This window comes from Petaurus breviceps, unplaced genomic scaffold, assembly GCF_028583685.1.
Source record: "Petaurus breviceps papuanus isolate PSGF00001 unplaced genomic scaffold, PetGlider_PUasm1.0 214, whole genome shotgun sequence".
NCBI lineage: Eukaryota > Metazoa > Chordata > Mammalia > Diprotodontia > Petauridae > Petaurus > Petaurus breviceps.
Window position 1 is genome coordinate 6,857,057 of NW_027185863.1, and position 20,308 is coordinate 6,877,364.

The following is a 20,308-nucleotide window of genomic DNA, read 5'->3' on the forward strand; positions in this document are numbered from 1 at the left end:
ACGAAGTTGAATTTTCTGAATAACTTGATAAGAGAATAAATATTTCTGAGGAGCTACTGCTTTCTTGACCTGTTTTGCAGAATTCTAGCATGTAGTTCCAAGTTTGCTCTTTGTGAACACATTTATTGTGAGATATATTAACTTTATTACATGGATGGATGGTTTTCTTGTGTCCTGTTCTTTGTTTCTTTAGTATTGTGGGCCATGAAGCATGATGTGGGCAGAAGCTCAATTACATTTCAGTAGGATTTAGCTGGACAAGATGAGATTGGAATTGGTGGTACTTGTGTGCATTATTGCTGAAATCCTTGGAAGTATTTATTGTTGTTATTTTTTTTTCTTCCATTTTGCTGTTGCAGAAAACCTCAGGTCTTGGTTTTGGTTTTGGCTGGAAAACAGGATTATTTTGGACAAGTGAAACTTTTCATTTTATTTTAAGCATTTTATTTTCATGACAACCTTTCTAAAAAACCCACTTTGCTACTTTAACAAACAGAATGGAATCAACAGAATTTGACCTTTACTTTGTCATTCATCATTTTTATAGCAAACTAATGTACTGGGCTCTATTATGCTATGACTTTAAGAGCTTCAAGAAGTATTCTACTCTGCCATTTTGCTTAATTCCTCTTAAATTGCTGATTGTTCAAGTTGGTGCCAATCTTGTCTCCTCTATGTTTGCTGTCACTTTCCACTATCTTGCTTTCCTCTAGTGGTAGCTTCCATGTTTCTCTGGCCTCTGGGTTCAGAGGATCTCAATTTAATTCAGTAACCAGTGATAGCCAATGACAGCAGTACTTTCTTCTGGCCATTGGACTGACCTGATAATTTTGTATCTTGTATAGTCCACGATTGACTTTTCTTGGATTTTCATTGTTGGCTTGAGGTTGGAGGCTTTCATAGATAGACGTTCTGAGCTAGAAGCAGGCTTGGAGGTCATCTCCCTCTCTACCCACACCCCACCTTCTTTACACCTGAAGAAGTCAAAGCCGTGATAGATTAAATGACTTGCCCAAGGCCACACAGCTAGTAAGCTGTGGAATTGATATGTGAAATCAACTCTTCTGAATCTGATTAGTGGTGGGTTGGGTTTTTTTTTTTTAACTATACCATTTTGCCAGCTGTCTTCTATTTATCTGAAGTTTCCTACTGCGGCCTTCATCTTACTTCAAATGTAGACCACATTCAAAGATCTTGACCTCTGGCAGTATTAGAAAAAGAATAAAAGCTGAAAAGTAACTAATTTTTTTTTTTATTGGATCCAAGCTGTTTGGGGAGTTACTTTTAGGTTTGAAGTTATTTAGGTTAAATAGCTGAATCCTGGATGGGAGGAGGGGTTAAATGAGGAGAAGGAGGAGGAGGAAGATGATGAAGAAAATTATGCTGCCATAGGTTGGCTTCCAAGAAGAGATAGAAGATAAATTCTTCCTGTTCCTTTGTAGAAAAGTGGGGGTCCATGAGTATGGAACATTACATATAATATGAGACTTTTTTGAAGTGTTGGCTGGTTTTGCCTGAACCTGTGATTTCTGCCCAGTGTGGACACTCCACTTACTAATACAGATCCACAATTTCTCTGTCTTATAGTCTTAGAAGGTTACGTGGTGCCCTTGAGAGGTTAAATGATTTGCCCATGGTCCCATAATACTATGTTTTGGCATCAAAATTTGAACCAAATTTTTTTTTGAGGAAGGAAGGCAGTTAAGTGACTTGCCCAAGGTCACACAATAAGTGCCAAGTGTCTGAGACTGGATTTGAACTCAGGTCCTCCTGACTCCAGGGCCGGTACTCTGTTCACTGCACCACCTAGCTGCCCACTTGAACCAGCTTTTGACAGTAATAGTGAAGTTTGGTAGGGGGAAAGGTTTGGGGTGGGGGGGCTCACTTATGGGAAGAGTTGTGTGATTTGACCAGATGAGACTCCTGTTGAGCCTTCCCCGCATTCCCCTTTGAAAACCCAGATGTTGGTACCACTTCTCTCTCTGGTAACTAACGAACTATCAATGTATGTAATGGTCAGACAACCAGAATCCCTGTCTGTTGGTCTATTGAATTGTGCTGTTTTCTCCCTCTGTATTTTTTGTCTGCTTGTAATTTCTCTTTGTATTTTCTGAAGTTCAGGGTGCTGACTTTCCCCCCTGAACTAAGTGAATTATATATATATGTTTGATTAAAGTAAGATTGTTAACCCTTTTTGAATTGCTTTCCTTTAGAAAAGTCAAAGAGCCTGTGCTAGCAGCCATCCTGGGTATGCTAGGGTGCTTGCTGTTATGGGGATAGGAGTTCAGTATTCAACATGGTGAGTTTAAGATATTTAGAGGAGGTACAATTTGACATGTCTAAAATCTTCCTATCCATACTGACTCACAGATTAGGACTACTGCTGTTAATTGTCTGGCTTTTGTTTAAAAAAAAAAGATAATATTTAAAGGGAATCAGAAAAACCTCCTAACTAGTCTTCTTACAAGAATCTCCACATTCCAGTCCATCCTCCATAGAGCTGCCAAAGTGATTTTCCTAATACTCAATAAACTCCAAGGAAAAACTATAAACTCCCCTGTTTGGCCTTGAAAGCCCTTCACAACCTGTCCCCAGCCTACACGTCTAAGCTTATTAACCATTACTCTCCTTCACACACACTATGGTCTAACCAAAGCAGGCCTGTTTGGTGACCCTCAAACATTGCAGTCAGTTTTCTGTCTGTGTCTTTGCATGGCTGTTGTCCAGGCCCAGAATGAGTTCTCTTCTCACCTCTTAGAATCACAAGTGTTTGTTCTGTATGTTTTATATATGTGTGTATCCTACATAAACAAAAGCTCTTTGGGGTCCTCAGTACATTTTAAGAGTGTAAAGGAGTCATGAGAACAAAATGTTTGAGAACCACTGGTTCCAGTTTAATCCTTTTATTTTGCAGATGAGGAAACTAAAGCCCAGAGAAGTTGTTATTTGACCAAGGTTACACAGGAAGTGAATGATAGTAGTTCCTGTAATTATTTTATTTTCCTTTGGACTGGACCTGTGATTTTATTGAGGTAGGAAGATCCCAGTGAAGAGCTTCTCTACTAATGTAGATCTGTAACTTTTCTGCAGCTTAATCTTAGATTATGCCTCAGGCACCAGGAGGAAAATTGACCTGCCCAGGGTCACCTGGTCAATAGTCAGAGGGCCAAACTTGAATTAAGCCTTTTCTGACTCCACAATTTGCTTGTCTAGATCAGACTGCCTCTAATGGATTTTTGTATCAAATCTCTATGAGGATAAAATCTTAAACCTATTCTACCTATTTTCCTAACATTTTAATTTTTTTTCCTAACATTTTTTAGCATCACAGGGCTATAGATTTAGAGTTGGAAGGAACCTCAGATGTTATTTAATTCAACTCTTTCATTTTATAGCTAAGGAAAATGAGGCCCAGAAAGGTCTCCTAAGTGTCCCATAAGTGACATGTAGCAGAGCCAAGATTCACACCCAGCTTCTCTGACTACAAATTCAATGCTCTTTCCATTTTGTGAGTGATGAATAATTAAGTGCAACTGTTTTCATTATTTTCTCTGTCTTGCTACTCATTAATCTCTCACTAAAGGAATAATCTGATGAGTGATAGGGACTTTAGCTTTGGGGATTAGTTCTCCACTCCATTACTTACATTCACATTTGAGGTTAAATTTTGTCAGTCAGAATTCCTTTATGGGATGATGTGTTTACACCTTTCAGTTCTTGTGTTATTTAGGTCTCTGATTATATCATTAGCTTTGTCTTTTGTTAAATGCACTTTTCTGTTATACTTTTCATTCCTCCTCCTCAATCTAATCCATTTACTTCTAGAGCTCCATCATTTCTTGTAATATGTGCTGCAGTGTTACTTTGATGACATGGTTTATTTATTTTGCAAAAAATAAAATGTTATTTCTTTTGTTTTCATGTTGCCTAAAATTCCCCTGTATCACACTCCCTTTCTCCTCCCAGAGTGATCTTAACAAAGGTTTTAAAAAAAAAGATGAAAAACAATCAGCAAAACTGATAATATGTAGAAAAAAAATTTAACAGTATATGCAATGTTTCACACTCATGAACATCCCTAAAGGTGTAAGAAAGAAGCATCTTCTTCTTTGTGGCCCTTCTTGTTCAAAAATCTCGCAACATTTATTTTTTGATTGTTTTATGGTTCTTTTAGTTTACATTGTTGTCATCATGTATACTGTTTTCCTGGCTTGGCTTCCTTCACTTTTCATTAATACATGTAATTTTTCCCAGTGTTCTGTATTTATCATATTTGTCATTTTTCTTACAGTATAGTAATATTCCATTATATTCATATACCACAATTTGTTTAGCCAATCCCCAATCGATACGCATCTACTTTATTTCCAGTCCTTTGCCACCACAAGAAGTACTGCTATAAATATTTTGATGTATGTGGGTTCTTTTTATCAATGATACCCTTGGGGTATATGCCCTAAGATTAACATATCCATCCTCAATCTCTCCTCTGATATTCAGGCCTAGCACTTCTCATTGACTACTGGACATTTTGGACTGGAGAGATATTCTGTCAATATCTCAAACTCAACATTCCTAAAGTCCAATTTATCTTCTTCCCCCCACCCCAGGCTCACTTTTCTTCCAATATTCCCTATTTCTGTCAAAAACACCACCATTATTTCTGTTCTCCCCATTTGTAACTTTGGTGTTATTCTTGGTTCCTCCTCACTCTCCCAATCTATAAGTCGCCAAATCTGTTTCTACCTCCAAAATCTCTCTCTCGTCCAGTCCCTTTTTTCAGCCACCCCCTTACTTCAGATCATCATTACTTCTTGCCTAGAATCATTATTACACATGCTTCCCTACTTCAAGACTCTCCTGACTTTAGTGGTTCCCAGTTGTCTCTAGAATAATCTATAAACTCTTTTGTTGAGCTTGTAAAGTCCTTCATGGTCTGATCATAAACCCTTATTTCCAGCATGGTTGAAGCTCACCTTCTCTCTGTTCCTCACACATGATAACGCTATAGTACAGAGTCTGCATGTGCTGACCTCCCCCCATGCCCAGAATACACTCCCTACTCACCTTTGCTGCATAGAATCCCTAGATTTCCTCAAGGTGCTGCAGGAATACCACATTCTTCATGAAGCCTTTCTTATTCTCTTAGCTGTTTGTATCCTTCCTCTCAAACTTTCTTGTATTTATAGCAAAAGAATATGCGATCATCTGTTGCTTAGAAGTATCACCACGTCTTCCTATTTTTGTAGTCGTTATTCCTTATTTTGCTCTTGTGCTTTGGTGCAGATACTAACCCTTCTGTCTTTCCCTAAGTTTTCTAACTTAGACTTATTTTATAAAAACCTGTCAATTTTAGGGTTATGTTTTGTTCTGCCACGTTATAGGGTAGATGAGTGGAATCTGGGCACCAGTGATTGAATTGTCTTTTCCAGGAATGGTGGTGTTAATTTGATTGCTATTCCCTGAGATAGAAAGGAGAGGGAGAGAATGTGTATGGTGGAATGGAGGGAAGATGGTTGTGGTGGATCTGGGGGTTCCTAGATATGTGGTGCACTTTTACCAACAAGGAGTGCCAGGCTGCAGGGACTGCATACTTGGAGGCAGAGAATGGAATGTATCAGAATGGTGGGAAGATTGGCAAGTAGAGTGGTGGTCACTGGAGTTCCTCTTCTATTGAACAGGAATAGCAACAGTAACTCTCACTTTGTTCACAACAACCTTGTCAGGGATTTCAAGTATCATTATGTCCATTTTACAGTTGAAGAATCTGGGACTCAGAGAGGTAAACAACTTGTCCAACCTCACACCCATAATATGTCTGAGTCTAGAATCATACTCAAGGATTTCTGTCTCTAAGACCAATAATACTCTTTACCTTCTACAGGTACCTCTTACCTACTCCATAGGCTTTGTGTGAAGACCAGAGTAAGTGCCTGAGATTGAGCAAATGCTATACAAATGTCTAATGTTGGTGAATTTCTCACAAGGATAGTGCTTGATATGAGGAGGAGAGTATTGGAATGTCATCAAGTGGAATGCCATGAGGGTAGTTTTCCTGCCACCCTCCACACCACCCTTTTAGTAAGACTAGAACATTTGAAGAAATCCTAAAATGAATTCATCTATTTATTTTATTTTTTTTAATTAAAAAAAAATTTTTTTTTAAGCAATTGGGGTTAAGTAATTTGCTCAAGGTTACATGGCCAGTTATTATTTCTGGGTGTGGTGCTGAGTATCTGAGCCCGGATTTGATCCAGGTCATCCCGACACTGGAGCTGGTGCTCTTACTCGCTGAGCCACCTGGCCGCCCCCATCTATTTATTTTAAATAAGAAACATTCTTTATTTTCTATAGTTGTTAAATTTTTGTTGAAGGTGAACACCACCTTCAAAAAAATCATTATTCCTCTTTTCCCCTCTGTGGCATTCCTCTCCTTCTGTGGCATTTATTTATCTGCTCTTTAGAATAGGAGACTACACATGGGTTAAATGGGAACCATGTACTCTGGAAAGAGCCAGTCAGCTCCTAGCAGTTCAAGTCTGAAGTTAGCAAGTCACTGGAATGTTGCTTTGAGCCTAAGGTTAGGACAGGTTGGTTTAATTTTACCTCTGTTATCCCTGATTGTGCTTTACCTCATTTGTTTGTTACTCTCCTAACCCAAAGTGTGCTATCAGTTCATTCAAGAATATACCCCTTCTCCCCACCCCCCCAACTTGGACTCGTTAGCTGCCTGACCAGTTTGTAAACAGCCTGTACCTCCAGCCTAAAATGGGGCTGTGATGACAGTTATTGTGCTTAATGAAGACAAGGTTACTTGCAGCATAGGGAAAGCCAAAGGTAGGTTACTTGCAGAGAGGGATAAATTTCAGGTGTTCTGATTTGGCAGAAGAAAAAATTAAGTGAAATGAGGCCCTTCCCTTCTTTTTGCTCTATAGTTTCATCTTATCTCTCCCATACTAGTAGTGAGATCTTCCTTCACCCCCTCAAAATATCTTTTGTGCACCCCTCTCCACCCCTTTTCTCTCCTGGTCCCCCCCCCTCCCAACTTGGCAATTTTTTTTGACTCATCTTTCTTTATCTAGTCTTTTTTTTTTTTTAAGCAATCGGGGTTAAGTAACTTGCTCAAGGTTATATGGCCAGTTATTTCTGGGTGTGGTGCTAAGTATCTGAGCCCGCATTTGATCCCCAGGTTATCCCAACACTGGAGCCGGTGCTCTTTACTTGCTGAGCCACCTGACCGCCCCTTCTTTATCCAGTCTTGACCCAGTCCTAAGAAAGGATGTGATGTTTGCTAGTAATTCCCACATTTTTTAGAATTTGTTGTTCTGCCCTCTATGGGTGATTATTTATTTGAAAAGCCTTGTCTCCACTTTGAAAAGATTTCCCCCCACCAGCCCAACATGTTAAGGATAATTACCTGCACTTTGGGATTCCCGATATGAATGTGACTGGTTCACTTTTAGGCTGAAGGGTAGGAACTCTTCTTTGGTTTAGTATAATACCCTACTTCTTGATCACCACCCTATTGGGACGACTGGGGTCTAAGAATATTGAGTTCTTTTGGAGAGGGATAAGTAAGAACTCAATACTCATAGTCTTCTCTTACTACTAGATGGGTTTTCTTGATTCCTAACTCAACTATTCATTCCTTAGATCTGTTGATGGGGAAGGCATTTAGATGTGATGGTATGTAGTAGAGGACTAATAGATTCACGTACCTCCTCTCCTCAGCGTACAGGGTGAGTCTGCTTTGAATTGATTCCAACCTGACATTTAACCTAACCTTGTAAGTAAGTACAGGCCTGCCTCACCTAGTCTATTGGCTCCATTTAAAAAAAAAAAAGACTAAGTGAAACATTTTGGGGAGAAGAGTAATCTCCGACTCTTTTCTCCCCAGAGGAATAAATAAATGGAAAGTGCGGAGACCTAGTGTTAAAGGAGGAGGATAATGTATTGAAACTAATTGATGAAAGTGGGAGCCTAAAGGTTCAGAAGCTCGAAGACTGGAGAAAACTGAGCAGTTAATTTACTCTGACTTTGAACTTGCAGAAATTCACCTGTGATGGAGGGAGGAAGCAGTAAACAGCACCTGGGACTGAGGAGTGAAGAACCAGCTCAGACTGGGCACCTGGGCTGGACTCCGGGCATTCCTGATGTAAGGTAGGAATTGCTTATGGTATATTATCCGTGTTATTGGAAATCATTGTTGGCTGCTTTGTTTTACAGGGTATGTGAGTAAACATAAACCACTACAGCCGGTGTGTAATTTTGTTGTTATTATTGTTGGGCCCCCTTCTTCCACTGGGGTTATAATGGTCATTAAAGAATGGAATTTGTGGGGTGGCTAGGTGGTGCAGTGAATAGAGTACCAGCCCTGGAGTCAGGAGGACCTGAGTTCAGATCCAGCCTCAGACACTTAACACAAAAGGTAGCTGTGTGACCTTGGGCAAGTCACTTAACCCCAATTGCACCTCCTAAAAGCTTAAAAAAAAAAAGAATGGAATTTACATTCTTTTCTAAGTTATGACTACCCCAGGGCTAATGTTTGAGGCTACTTTGTTAGGCCCTGTCCTTTGAAAATTTCACCAATTTCTCCATTCATCAGCTGAATTAAGTTTGGCTAGTATTTATAATATATTTATAATATAATATAAAGTGTTAGTTTCTTGAACCATGGAATCATAGATTTATACCTAGAATGGAACTTAAAGATCTTTTCCCTCCCCTCAATTTTTTCCTTTTTTTTGGAGGAGGGAAGGCGGGGCAATTAGGGTTAAGTGACTTGCCCAAGGTCACACAGCTAATAAGTGTTAAGTGAGGACGAATTTGAACTCAGTCATCCTGACTCCAGGGCTGATGCTCTATTCACTTCACCACCTAGCTTCCCCTTCCCTCTCCTCATTTTGCAGATGAGGAAACTGAGTTTCAGAGAAGGGAGATGACTTGGTGGTGGTAAGTAGCAGAGTTAGGATTTGAAATTAGGTGCTTCAGCTTCAGTGTATTTTTGCACTCATTCCCAAATGCAAATGGCCGTCCCTTTTGCCCACATATATCTAATACTTTGCTCAGAACACTGAAGGTAGGGTCTTTCGATGCTCACACTATCACTTTAAAAGATAAAGGTTCAGTTACCAAGTTAATGTCATGGCCCTATTTTGCCCCTGTTCACCTTGATAGAAGAGGCTTAAAAGCTGATTGATGTAAGGTCCTAGGATATAGACGTCACAATCTTTTCACTGTGGGCCAGAAACAGCACCCAAGCAAAGGATAGGAGTTTTACTTTTATCGATGAAACACATGAAAGGTTGTATCCAATCTTGTGGAACGATCCCTGGGCTCAGTGAGGAGACGTGTGTTCAAGTGCTGAATGACTTCACTAACTAGTTACCAATCTGTGGTCTTTGCTCATCTGTAAAACAGCCTACCTCACAGTTAGTATGAGGAAGTGGTTTTGTAAACCTGAAAAGGCAATATATAAAGGTAAGTAGTTACAGTAACAGTGTAGTACACATTTCCCTTTCTGCATCATCTTTATAGGCAAATTGCTGTTTTCCTTTTCTCTGAAGTGAAAAATAGACTCAGTTCCCATTCTCACTTGTCTCTAGCATTGGACTAGGTTTCAGAAGAACTGGTTTCTCATTCTTCCTCTGGACAAGTCATTATATAGTCTCTATAAAATGAAAGTGTTGGATTATGTGATCTTAGGCCTAACTGCTAAAATAATTTATCATAGGCATAAGGATTAATGAATGAATCCCAAATTTTAACTGTTTTGAGAAAGTTACTTCATTAAATATATAGTGGTATAGTTATCAGGAATGTTGGTATTAACAGATTTTGAGTGAGTGTAATGCTGACTGAACTGATATCTAAGATACATTTTGAGTTTCTCTATTTTGCTCATGAAAAATTGAGTCTAAACATGCAAATATGGAAAAGAGGAAGTTTTTGCTTCATCCTGTTCTTTTAATCAATTGTCTAAAATGTTCCAAGTGAATTTAAGTTTATGACACAGTAACAATTCATATTTCACTATTAAGTGTGGTTGACATTCTATATTTCTCAATTCATATGTTTATATGTAATTATAGTAATAAATGCATTTATTTGGTATATAACCCAGACCCTTGCTGTTTATTATCTTTGGTTACCTGGAAGAATGTTGTATAGCATAACATGGATTCTAAGAGTTTTTACAGAAAGGATGTATTTTCAGTGTGGTGTGGTAGAGTGAATCTGAATTTTTATTGTAAGAAATAGTTTTTTGGGGGGCAGCTAGGTGGTGCAGCAGTGAATAGAGCACCAGCCCTGGAGTCAGGAGGACCTGAGTTCAAATGTGACCTCAGACACGTAACACTAGCTGTGTGACCTTGGGCAAGTCACTTAACCCCAATTGCCCTGCCTTCCCTCCTGCAAAACCAAAAAAAAAAAAATATTTCTATAGTTCTTTGATTCTGTAGTTATTACCTAGGAAATTTTTCTCCCCTCACCATCCTTTTTAGGCTAAGTAATGTGTTGCATTTTGTGCAGAAAGGAGTCATTTTGGATTCTTTTACAACTTTCAAGTATATTGTTAATCAATTATTGCCCAATTTCCATGAAAGATTATTCACTATAGCTACACATCGAAGGATAGTTTTTAATTGGGTTCGTAATACAGACTTAGCCTCCATCCAATGCTGATCTTCAACTAATCCCACAGAATTGGGGGAGAAGGGTGGGACCTATATCCTGTCCTCCTTCCCCTGTCATGCCACTTTATCATATGTACCCAAATTCAATTACTGTAAAGTCATAGAGATTTAATGAGGGAATATATGTATTCAGGAAGAGAAAGGAGGGAACTTCAGATGAATCAAGGAAGCCAGTTGTTCTTGACTGGAAAGGAAAAGAGTTCAAATAACAGAAAAATCTCTTGTAATAGATAATCTGCCCAGGAATGGTGCTTACATTCCAAATGGAGTTTTCTGATATATTTAGTCAGGATTTGACGACTTTGGGATGTCACTTTACTTTTTAAGGGAATGTGTAATGCTGTGAGAGAGACAGAGACAGAGACTCACTGCCCTGCTATTTTTCCTGGTGTCTCAGGTAAAGTAGAGACATTGATTTCATGCCTGGGTTGTGTGAGGACTTGACTAACTTCTTGCATAATGGTTTTGGTGTCTTTGACTCTGCTTGCAGTGTTTCCGGTAACTTTAATCAGTCTAATGTATTTTGGTGCCTTTGCTGTACAAAGTATTCTATTTTAAATTGACTAAAGTTATAGAGGGCTCAGAACTCTTCCATTTTCTGGCTGATCACCTCCAAGTCTCCCACCCCTCCTTTCCAGCTTCCTTTTTTTTTCTTTTCTTTTCTCAGCTTCCTTTTGTGTAATATTTTCCCTCATTAGATTGTAAGCTCCTTTCTGGGCAAAGACTATCTTTTTCTTACTTGTATCCCTAGTGTTTAGCAAAATATCTGGCACATAGTAGGAGTTTAATAAATGTTTATCAAATTGAATGAATCCTCTAAAATCACTATCATTCATATAATTGATGAGAATCTCTCAGTTTTTAAAATTTTTTGTCTTTACAGTATTAGTATTATATAAATTATTTTGTGATTCTGCCTCCTTCGCTCCACATCAGCTCAGGATTCTCTGAAAGTCTCCATCATTTCTTACCAAGCAATAGTATTCTGTCATAATCAGATGCTATAGCTTATATAGCCATACTCCAATTGATGAGTACCCCCTCGATTTTAAGTTCTTTGCTATCAAAAAAGAACTCCTCTAAATATTTTTGTACATGTGAGTCTTTCTTCTAGTGGTTATTTGTTGCTGTTCAGTTATGACCAACCATAACTACTTACTAAAAATTCTTTCAAGTCCCAGACCTTTATTACTCCTTTGACATGGCATCAGAGTTTCACAGTTTGCTAATCTGAAATGTCTTCATCCATCTGTGTAATAACTACTTGCTATACCAAAATACAAACTAATATCTGATTATTTCATGTAGAATAAGAAAAAGGAGTCACTGGGACTCCTAACCTTGCTTGTTTCCTTCTGAGACAAATGAAAAATAAGCAATCTGAGTTTTTTAGGGAGGTTCCTTTTGGAAAAGAGACTAAAAAATCACCAAAGGCAGGGATGAGCTATCAAAGGTAAACAAGAGAAGAGAATTGGTCTGAGATAATTCTCACTATCATAGACATTTCTTTCTCTTCACTGCTAGCCTTGCCAGGGATAGCGCCTGCTGCTTCTGCTAGGGACGGGCACTATTCCAAACCCTGACTCTGCTCATTGTTAAATAAATTCTTGTAGGATGAAGAATTTTTTTATTCTCTTCTTGGAGTTCAGTGTTCTTCTAAAGAGAACTTTGAGTTTTTCGTTTCCATTTCTGCTTCATGGTTTCTGACTAAAGTGAGTCACTCTTGTTGACTCTCTTTGTTTGTGGCTTACAGTTGGCAGGGTGAACCAGTGATCTCAGTAATAGAGGCTTTGCAGGGTTTACAAATCCAGATGAAAAGAAACATGGACAATTACTTTGAGCATCACAGAATTGTAGAACTCCAGAGCTTGGAAGAGACCATAGCCTTCACCTCCATCCCCCTCATTAGACATAATGACTTCCATAATTTTCAGTGTGCGTTCAGGAAGCAAGATTCATTTTCATAGACTTCTGTTATTGCAAACTGACAAGAACCAGGAAATTCCAGATTATCTCTACACTGGCCACTTCTCACAGTGAGGACAATACCGTTTCTACTTGGTCAGTAGTCTGTAACTCCCCTTCTCCCAAAAAAATTTTGACCAAAGCTAGACTAAAGCTAAAGAACTCGTCCTATCCAGCCCAAGGCTTTCTTGCAGAATTAGTTCCCTTAGGAGGTCTGTACCAGTGAGGACCCCTCTGTCTCTGTGTGTTCCTTCTGTCTCTGAGATCAGTTCTGGGCCAACTCCTTTAGGGGTGAGATCACTTTTGGATCATCTGGGAGTGGGATTCAGTCTGCAGCCTGTTATTGGGGGTTGGCTAGTAGCAGACAGTTGGTGGCAGTGATATATTGAGACTGCAGTATCTGTGATTTTTGTGTCTAAGTATAAAGGCTTTTAGCAGCTAGATGACACAGTAGATAGAGCTGTGGACCTGGAATCTGGAGGACTCATTGTCCTGAGTTCAAATCTGACCTCAGAAATTTATTAACTATGACCCTGGGCAAGTCACTTAACTCTTTGTCTCAGTTTCCTCATCTGTAAAATGAGCTGGAGAAGGAAATGGCAAACCACTCCAGTATCTCTGCCAAGAAAACTCCAAATGGAGTCATGAAGAGTCAAACATAACTTAACAAGAAAATAAAAGCTTTTATCTGGACCAGGGGTTAAGGGGCCTCTAACTTTTGAGTCAAAGCATTTTAACATCTCTTACGTCATTTGCCCTTGACAACAACTTTGAAGGGGGCTAGGGATTATCACATATTTACAGATGAGGAGACTGGGGAATTGAGCAAATACCTTAAGGCCAAATTCAATTAAATAACAATTTATTAAGCACCTATAACTTTCCAGGCACTGTGCTAGGTGAAGGGCATACAGAGGTTAAAAAAAAAAAGTCCCTGCCCTCAAGGAGCTTGCATTCAACTAGGAGGAAACATGTACAAAGATTAGTATACATAACATATTAAAAATAATTTCAACAAGAAGGGGAGAGCATTGGCTGCTGGGGGGGATCTGGAAGGTTTTTGTGGGCTTAATTTGAGCCTTGAAAGGAGCTAGAGATTTGGAGAAAAACATTCTAAGCATGGTGCACAGCTTGTGTAAAGGTATGGAGATGGAGTGGTCCCAGCAAGAATGCCAATTGGACTGGAATATAAAGTAGGTAAGTAGGGGATACTTTGAAGTCACTTTGGAAAGAGAAATTGGAGCCAGTTTGTGAAAGTCTTCAGATGCCAAAGGAGTTTGAATTTTATCCTAGAGGCAGTAGGGAGCCGTTGACTCTTCTTGAGTGAGGGAAGCAGATGTGGGCAGACCTTGATATAGGAATATCAGTTTGGCATCTGTGCCAGGGAGGGATTGAAGATGAGTCCAGAGTGGTACATCACTAAATTGTTCTGAAACCAAGGAAAGTTCTGGTTCATTTGTAAGTTTTTACACTTCCAGCTTTTAAGTGTATAGAGGTGTGCTGTGATAGAACCTTGTAATCAACCAACCAGCATTTATTAAATGCCTGCTATGTGCCATGTACTAATGGGTGATATATGACAATCATAGATAAGGCAGAAAATATCACAGACCTATTCACCCATTGTAATTTATTTCCTGCCAGTTCAACAGAAGCTTTTGAAGGAATATCCTCTTCTCATTTTATCTTTAAAGAAGGGTATTTGCCATCCTCTTTGCTGCAAGTCTGCACCTCTATTGGGGCCTTTGGGTAAGGTTGCTAGCACATCTTTCCATTTCCTACTTACTCTTCTGTGGAACACTGGATAATTATCATACCCAAGGAAACATTCTTGGAGGAAAAAAAGTCTTCCTTTTTTCTTTAAGAGACAGAAATGATCCATTACTATCTATAGCCAGGAATGATAAAGTGCTAACTGACTTTGTGCCATGACATAATGGCTTCCCATTAGGACTAGAGTACATTGGTTATTTATCAACATTGATTATTCCTCCCAAGTGTTTTGTCCATAGGGCTCAGCTTCTGAATGCCTCTAACTACAAGGACCACCTGGAGAGAGCATTAACTCCCTTTCTAGGGCCTTTCCAGGTAGGAGACACAAACAGCCCTTTATGCCCTAGCCCCCTCCTACCTTCCCAGGCATCTGGCATGTGACTCCCCAACTCTTGAGCCAGTGACACTGGCCTCCTGTTTGTTCCACATACAAGATACTCCATCTCTTGGTTCTGGGCATTTTCTCCGATCATCCCCTATTCCTGGAATGCTTTCCCTCCTCCTCCTCCTCCCTGACACTGACTTCACTGGCTTCCTTTGAGTTCCAACTTAAAATCCCACCTTCTACAGGAAGCCTTCCCTCTCTTCCTTATCTTCCACTTATCTACATATAGTTGGCTTAGTCTATATGTGTTTGCATGTTGTCTCCCCCGTTAGACTGTAACAGGGACCACCTTTTTCCCCTCTTTTTTGTGTCCCCTGTAGTTAGAACAGTGCCTGGCACATAGTAGGCTCTTAATAAATACTTATTGATTGATTGATTATCCCAGATCAACAAAACATCAAGCAATTAATGTGTGGCGGTAGGTACTTAACCACAGCCTGCCCAACCTATATGCCTGATTTAATATGCTGCCAGCAGGGAAGAGCACTGAATCAGAGTTCAAATCCAGGGCCCATCACTTTATGACTTTTAGGTTGTTGTTCAGTCATGTCTGACTCATAATGACCCAGTTTGGGGTTTTCTTGGCAAAGATTCTGGAATGCTTTGCCATTTTCTTCTCCAGCTCATTTTATAGATGAGGAAACTGAGGCAAACAGGGTTAAGTGACTTGCCCAGGATCATACCACCAACAAATGCCAGATTCTAGATTTGCACTCAAGTCACTTCCTGATTCCAGGCCGGTGCTCTATCCATTGCCCTTTACCTCTGGGACAAGGGGAAAGTCATTGCCTCTACGTCTCAGTCTCCTGCTGTGTAAAATGAGGGGGCTAGACCAGATGATCCCTAAAGTTCCCTTCATTTCTAGATCTGTGGTCTTAAGTTAGGGACACATTATATACATAGGAGACATAGAATGATATGTACTGAGTCTCTTGTATTCTTTTTCTTTTTTGACCTGAATTCCTTCCCGCTCCTTGCCTGGCTTTGTGAATAATTCACTTATCTAAGGTAATCTCTGATGGTTATTTTAAAAATTTTTTGCATGACTTGAATTTTGTGATGTGGGAGAGTTTGTATTTTATCTTAGAGGTAGTAGGGAGTCACTGGAGCTTCTTGAGCAGGGGAACAATATGGTCAGATCCTGTACTCTGGCAAAATTATTTTTATAGGGAGGCTAGGTTGTGCAGTGAGTAAAGCGCCAGCCCCAGAGTCAGGAGGACCTAGGTTCAGATCTGGCCTCAGACACTTCACACACACACACACACACACACACACACACACCTAGCCATGTAACCTTGGGCATGTTACTTAACCCAAATTGCCCTCCAAAAAGGCAAAAAAAAAATTATTTTTATACCTGTGAGGAGGATAATTTAAGAGAGGGAGGAGACTAGAAGCAGGGGGTTCTATCTTGGGGGCAGTTACAGTGCAGGTAAGAAGTGATAAAGGCCTTAATTTAGAATAAAGCCCATGTAAAGGGAGAAGAGGTGAAAGATGTGAAATATGTGATGGAGGTAATATGGGTAAGACTTGGCAGCTGATTGGATATGGGACAATAAGGGAGAGTTGAGTCAAAACTTATTCTTGAGCTTGTAAACTCAGGTGGCAAGAAGCGTGATGATGCCTTTAACAGAAATAAAGAAGTCTGGGGGTGGCTAGGTGGCACAGTAAATAGAACACTGGACCAGGAGTCAGGAGAACTTGAGTTCAAATGTGGCCTCACACTTAACATTTACTAGCCATGTGACCTTGGGTAAATCCCTTGACCCCAATTGCCCTGGCATCTGCCCTCCAAAAAAAAAATAAAGAAGTTTGGGGACAGGCAGATTGAGGATGGTTTAGTTGAGCTTCAGATGCCTAAAGGACGTCTAGGTAGAAATATGTAACAGGCCAATGGTGATTGCAGACTGTAGTTTAGGGGAAAGATTAGAACTGGAGCTGTAGATTTGGAAGACAGTCTATGTAGAGATGACCTTTGAACCCAGAGGAACTGATAAAACCACCGAGAGAGAAGGGTATAGACAAAGAAGAGAAATTCTGTTGGATAAAAAAGAGGTCACTGGTAAAATTGAAGAAGGCAGTTATATTCAAATGGTAAGTGTAGAAGCCAGATTACAGGGGGCTAAGAAGTGTGAGACAAGGAGATTGTGAGTGGGAGGAGACATATGTATAATATGTCATGTCACATGCTGGGAATGTGTTCCCTCCTCCCCTCCACCTTTTACAAATCCTTTTTCTTCAAATCTCAGCCTGAACACCACCTTCTACATGAAGCTTTTGCTGATTCCTTTCTGCTTACCTCTTAGCTGTTAGTGCCTTCCTCCCCCAAATTACCTTGTATTATTTTGTTATATAATTATATGATATTATGATGTTACATATTATTATTTATGTTTTATATATATACTTCAGTGTGTATTTTGGTGTGGTGGATAAGCTGCCCTTAGCCCAATGACCCAGGTCCAAGTCCCGATCACACACTGACTTTGTGATTCTGAGGAAACCTTGACTTCCCTGTTCTCATGACAGTTTTCTGAGACTATAAGTTATAGAGGAGGTCGCAAGGGAATTTCGTCATCTATAAGTTCTACAAACCAATGAACTCATAGGGCCAGTCCCCCATTCCTATATTTTTAATATACTATATGTACATATGCGCTCATTTCAGCAGTTAGAATATAAACTTCTGCAGGGTAGGGACTGTCTCCTTTTTGTTTGTGTATCCCCAGCACAGAATAGTATCTGGCATACAGTAGGTGCTTAATAAATGCATGTTAGTTGATCTTATAGAAGTGGCAGAATCAAGGAAGACTTTGAAAGCATTGTTGCTTATTTTTAGTAGTATTTTCTTCTTCTTTTTTTTTTTTTTGGTCTTTTTGGAGGGGGGATGGCAGGGCAATTGGGGTTAAATGACTTGCCCAAGGTCACACAGCTAGTAAGTGGTAAGTCTCTGAAGCTGGATTTGAACTCGGGTCCTTCTGACTCCAGGGCCGGTGCCACCCAGCTGCCCCAGTATTTTTTATTTTCCTAACTAAATTTTTACTTAAGAGGCAAAATAGAATAGCACTGTTGCCTCTGAAGAAGAGGTCTAGTAAATGTTTTTGAATATTTTTTAGGAAAAATGTTTTTATTGCACATATTCAAAAAATAAGAGGGCCTACTTTGGGGAGGGATGTACTCCTAAATATAGTTGGTTTATTAGTTATATTAAAAATATAATACCCTGGTCTAGGGTGAAACATGTGAAACACTTTTTATTTTTTGTATTTAGTTCAGTATTTGCTCTGCCCCATTTAGGGAACTATGAAAATGATCATAATGTGCCTTGACACCCTCAAATGTCATTTCAGTATGTAGAGCTCAGTTATAAAACATGAGAATGGAAATCATGTGAATTGTTGTTTGGAAAGTGCCAGAAATACTGAGAAGTTTGGGAATGACATCTAAAATGTCTTTTGGTAATTCAGATGAAATATTTGATGGATTTTTTTAATCCAAGTTGACTCCTAATCACTTATGTGTGATTTCATCATTGCTTCAAATTCCCATTAATTGTGTCATAGCAGTGTGTGTTTTGTGCCTATTTGGGTCCTAAAGCTGCTCACATTATCAGTTGTGAATAGGCAATGTTAGAGTTCTGATACATTCATCCTTCCAACACTTTTAACTTGAAGGAATTTTGTCTGCTACATCCATAAAACCCTAATGGCCTTTAGTCCCCTGAGTGAGTAGTTTCATATTAATAACAACTCATGTTTTTCTCATTCTTTAAATTTTATAAAGACTTTCACAACAACTCTGTGAGATAGAGGGAGGCTAGATATTATGTCTATTTTACAGATGGAAACTGAAGCTCAGGGAAATTTTTTTTACTTTGCCCTAAGTTAATTAGTTGTTAGAGGGACTTGAATCTAAGTTTTAAATTTTTTATTAGCCCTTCTTGTTCTTTTCCAATTTTTTTATGTCATTTTCTCAGTCATGTCTGACTCTCCATGATCCCATTTGGGAATTTTTTGGCAGATATACTGGAGTGGTTTGCCATTTCCTTCTCCAACTCATTTCACTGATGAGGAAATTGAGGCAAACAGGTTTAAGTGACTTACCCAGGGTCACACTGCTGGTCTCTGAGGTCAGCTTTGAACTCAACAAGAGTCTTTCTGATTTCAAAATCAGTGCTATATCTGATGTGCCACCTTGGTGCCCTTCTTTACATATATCTGTGATATTTCACGTTATTCCCCAATAGAGCCCTCCCTTTCACATTACAATTAAATAAAACAAATGGACACATTGACCTTGTCTCACGGCATATTCCTCATTTCATTTCTGTAATTCATTACCTTTCAACAAAGGAGGGAAAAAAACGTTTCATCAGAAGATCTCTGGAGTCAAAATTGCAATGGCATTGTTCTGAGCTGTTTTGATAATGAGGATAACAATATTTGTAAAGTGCCTTTAAAGTTTGTGAAGCACTTAACCCTGGGAGAGGTAGGTCCTATTATTATCCCTATTTTTACAGATGAGGAAACTCAGGCAGTGGTTAAGTACTTTGCCCAGGGTCACACGGCTAATGAAGTGTCCAAGATCCAGCCCTCTCTCCTTGGCATAATGTGGCTACCCTGATGAATTTTATCACTATTTTCTTTTTATTTAATATAGCCATTATATTTGTGGTTTTCTTGGTTCTGCGTACTTTGTTGTGCATGAGTTCACACAAGTCTTCCCAAATTTTCCCCTGTTGTTCCCATTTGTTAGTTCTTAGGATGAAGTAAAATTCTGAGATATCTACCTCAATTTTTAAGGTTTTCTTTCCATTGTACCATACTATCTGTGTATGGCACAGGGCTGGATACTGTAAAATCTCTTAGCCTTGTGGAAAAACTACCATCTCCCATGTCACCCACTCAGCACTGCAGGGGAAAGTTGGCTGAAATTTAAATGATAAAAATGTATTCAATGGCTTGACCACAGAGCTATCAAGAGAACTGGCCTTTGAGGTTCCCCCCGGCTCCTTCCCTTGTTCTGCCTTTCCAAGTGCCTTGGATAGTGCTGCTGTGTTAGGCAAGTCACTTAAGCCCCTTTGGGGCTCAGTGTCCTCTTCCATAAGTGAAGGGGGTTGGTGGTATCAATAAAACACATTAAAATTGAAATAAAACAGAGTGCTGGACTGAGTGACCTCTGAGGTTTCTGCTAACTCTAAACCTAGGTTCCTGTGAGCACTGGAGCTATTGTAATGTGTCTGGGATAATAACTAACCGGCTCTGGTCCCATCTGAGCTAGATGTATAACAGGGAAGGGTTCACGAGCAGAGCAAGAGAGTAGATAGGACCTGTTTTTGAAGAGTGAAGGAAGGAGGTTGACAACTTTATTTCAGTTGAGCAGAGATTAGATGGGATCTGCTTCTTGAAGAGTGAGGGGAGGAGGTTGACCAGCAGTACAACTTTACTTCAGTCCAACAGGAACTGGAAAGAGAACTTACTTAGCAGTCATT

The 20,308-nt window shown here is 39.5% G+C and overlaps 1 protein-coding gene across 1 annotated transcript in view; it reads left to right on the forward strand.

Moving 5' to 3' along the window:
* Window positions 1-20,308, forward strand: part of LIMS1 (LIM zinc finger domain containing 1) — a 215,390-nt gene that overhangs the window by 37,218 nt on the left and 157,864 nt on the right. The window contains exon 2 of the mRNA XM_069094011.1: window positions 8,050-8,160. Coding sequence (XP_068950112.1) covers window positions 8,050-8,160 — 111 coding nt within the window. The remainder of the gene's footprint in view (window positions 1-8,049; window positions 8,161-20,308) is intronic.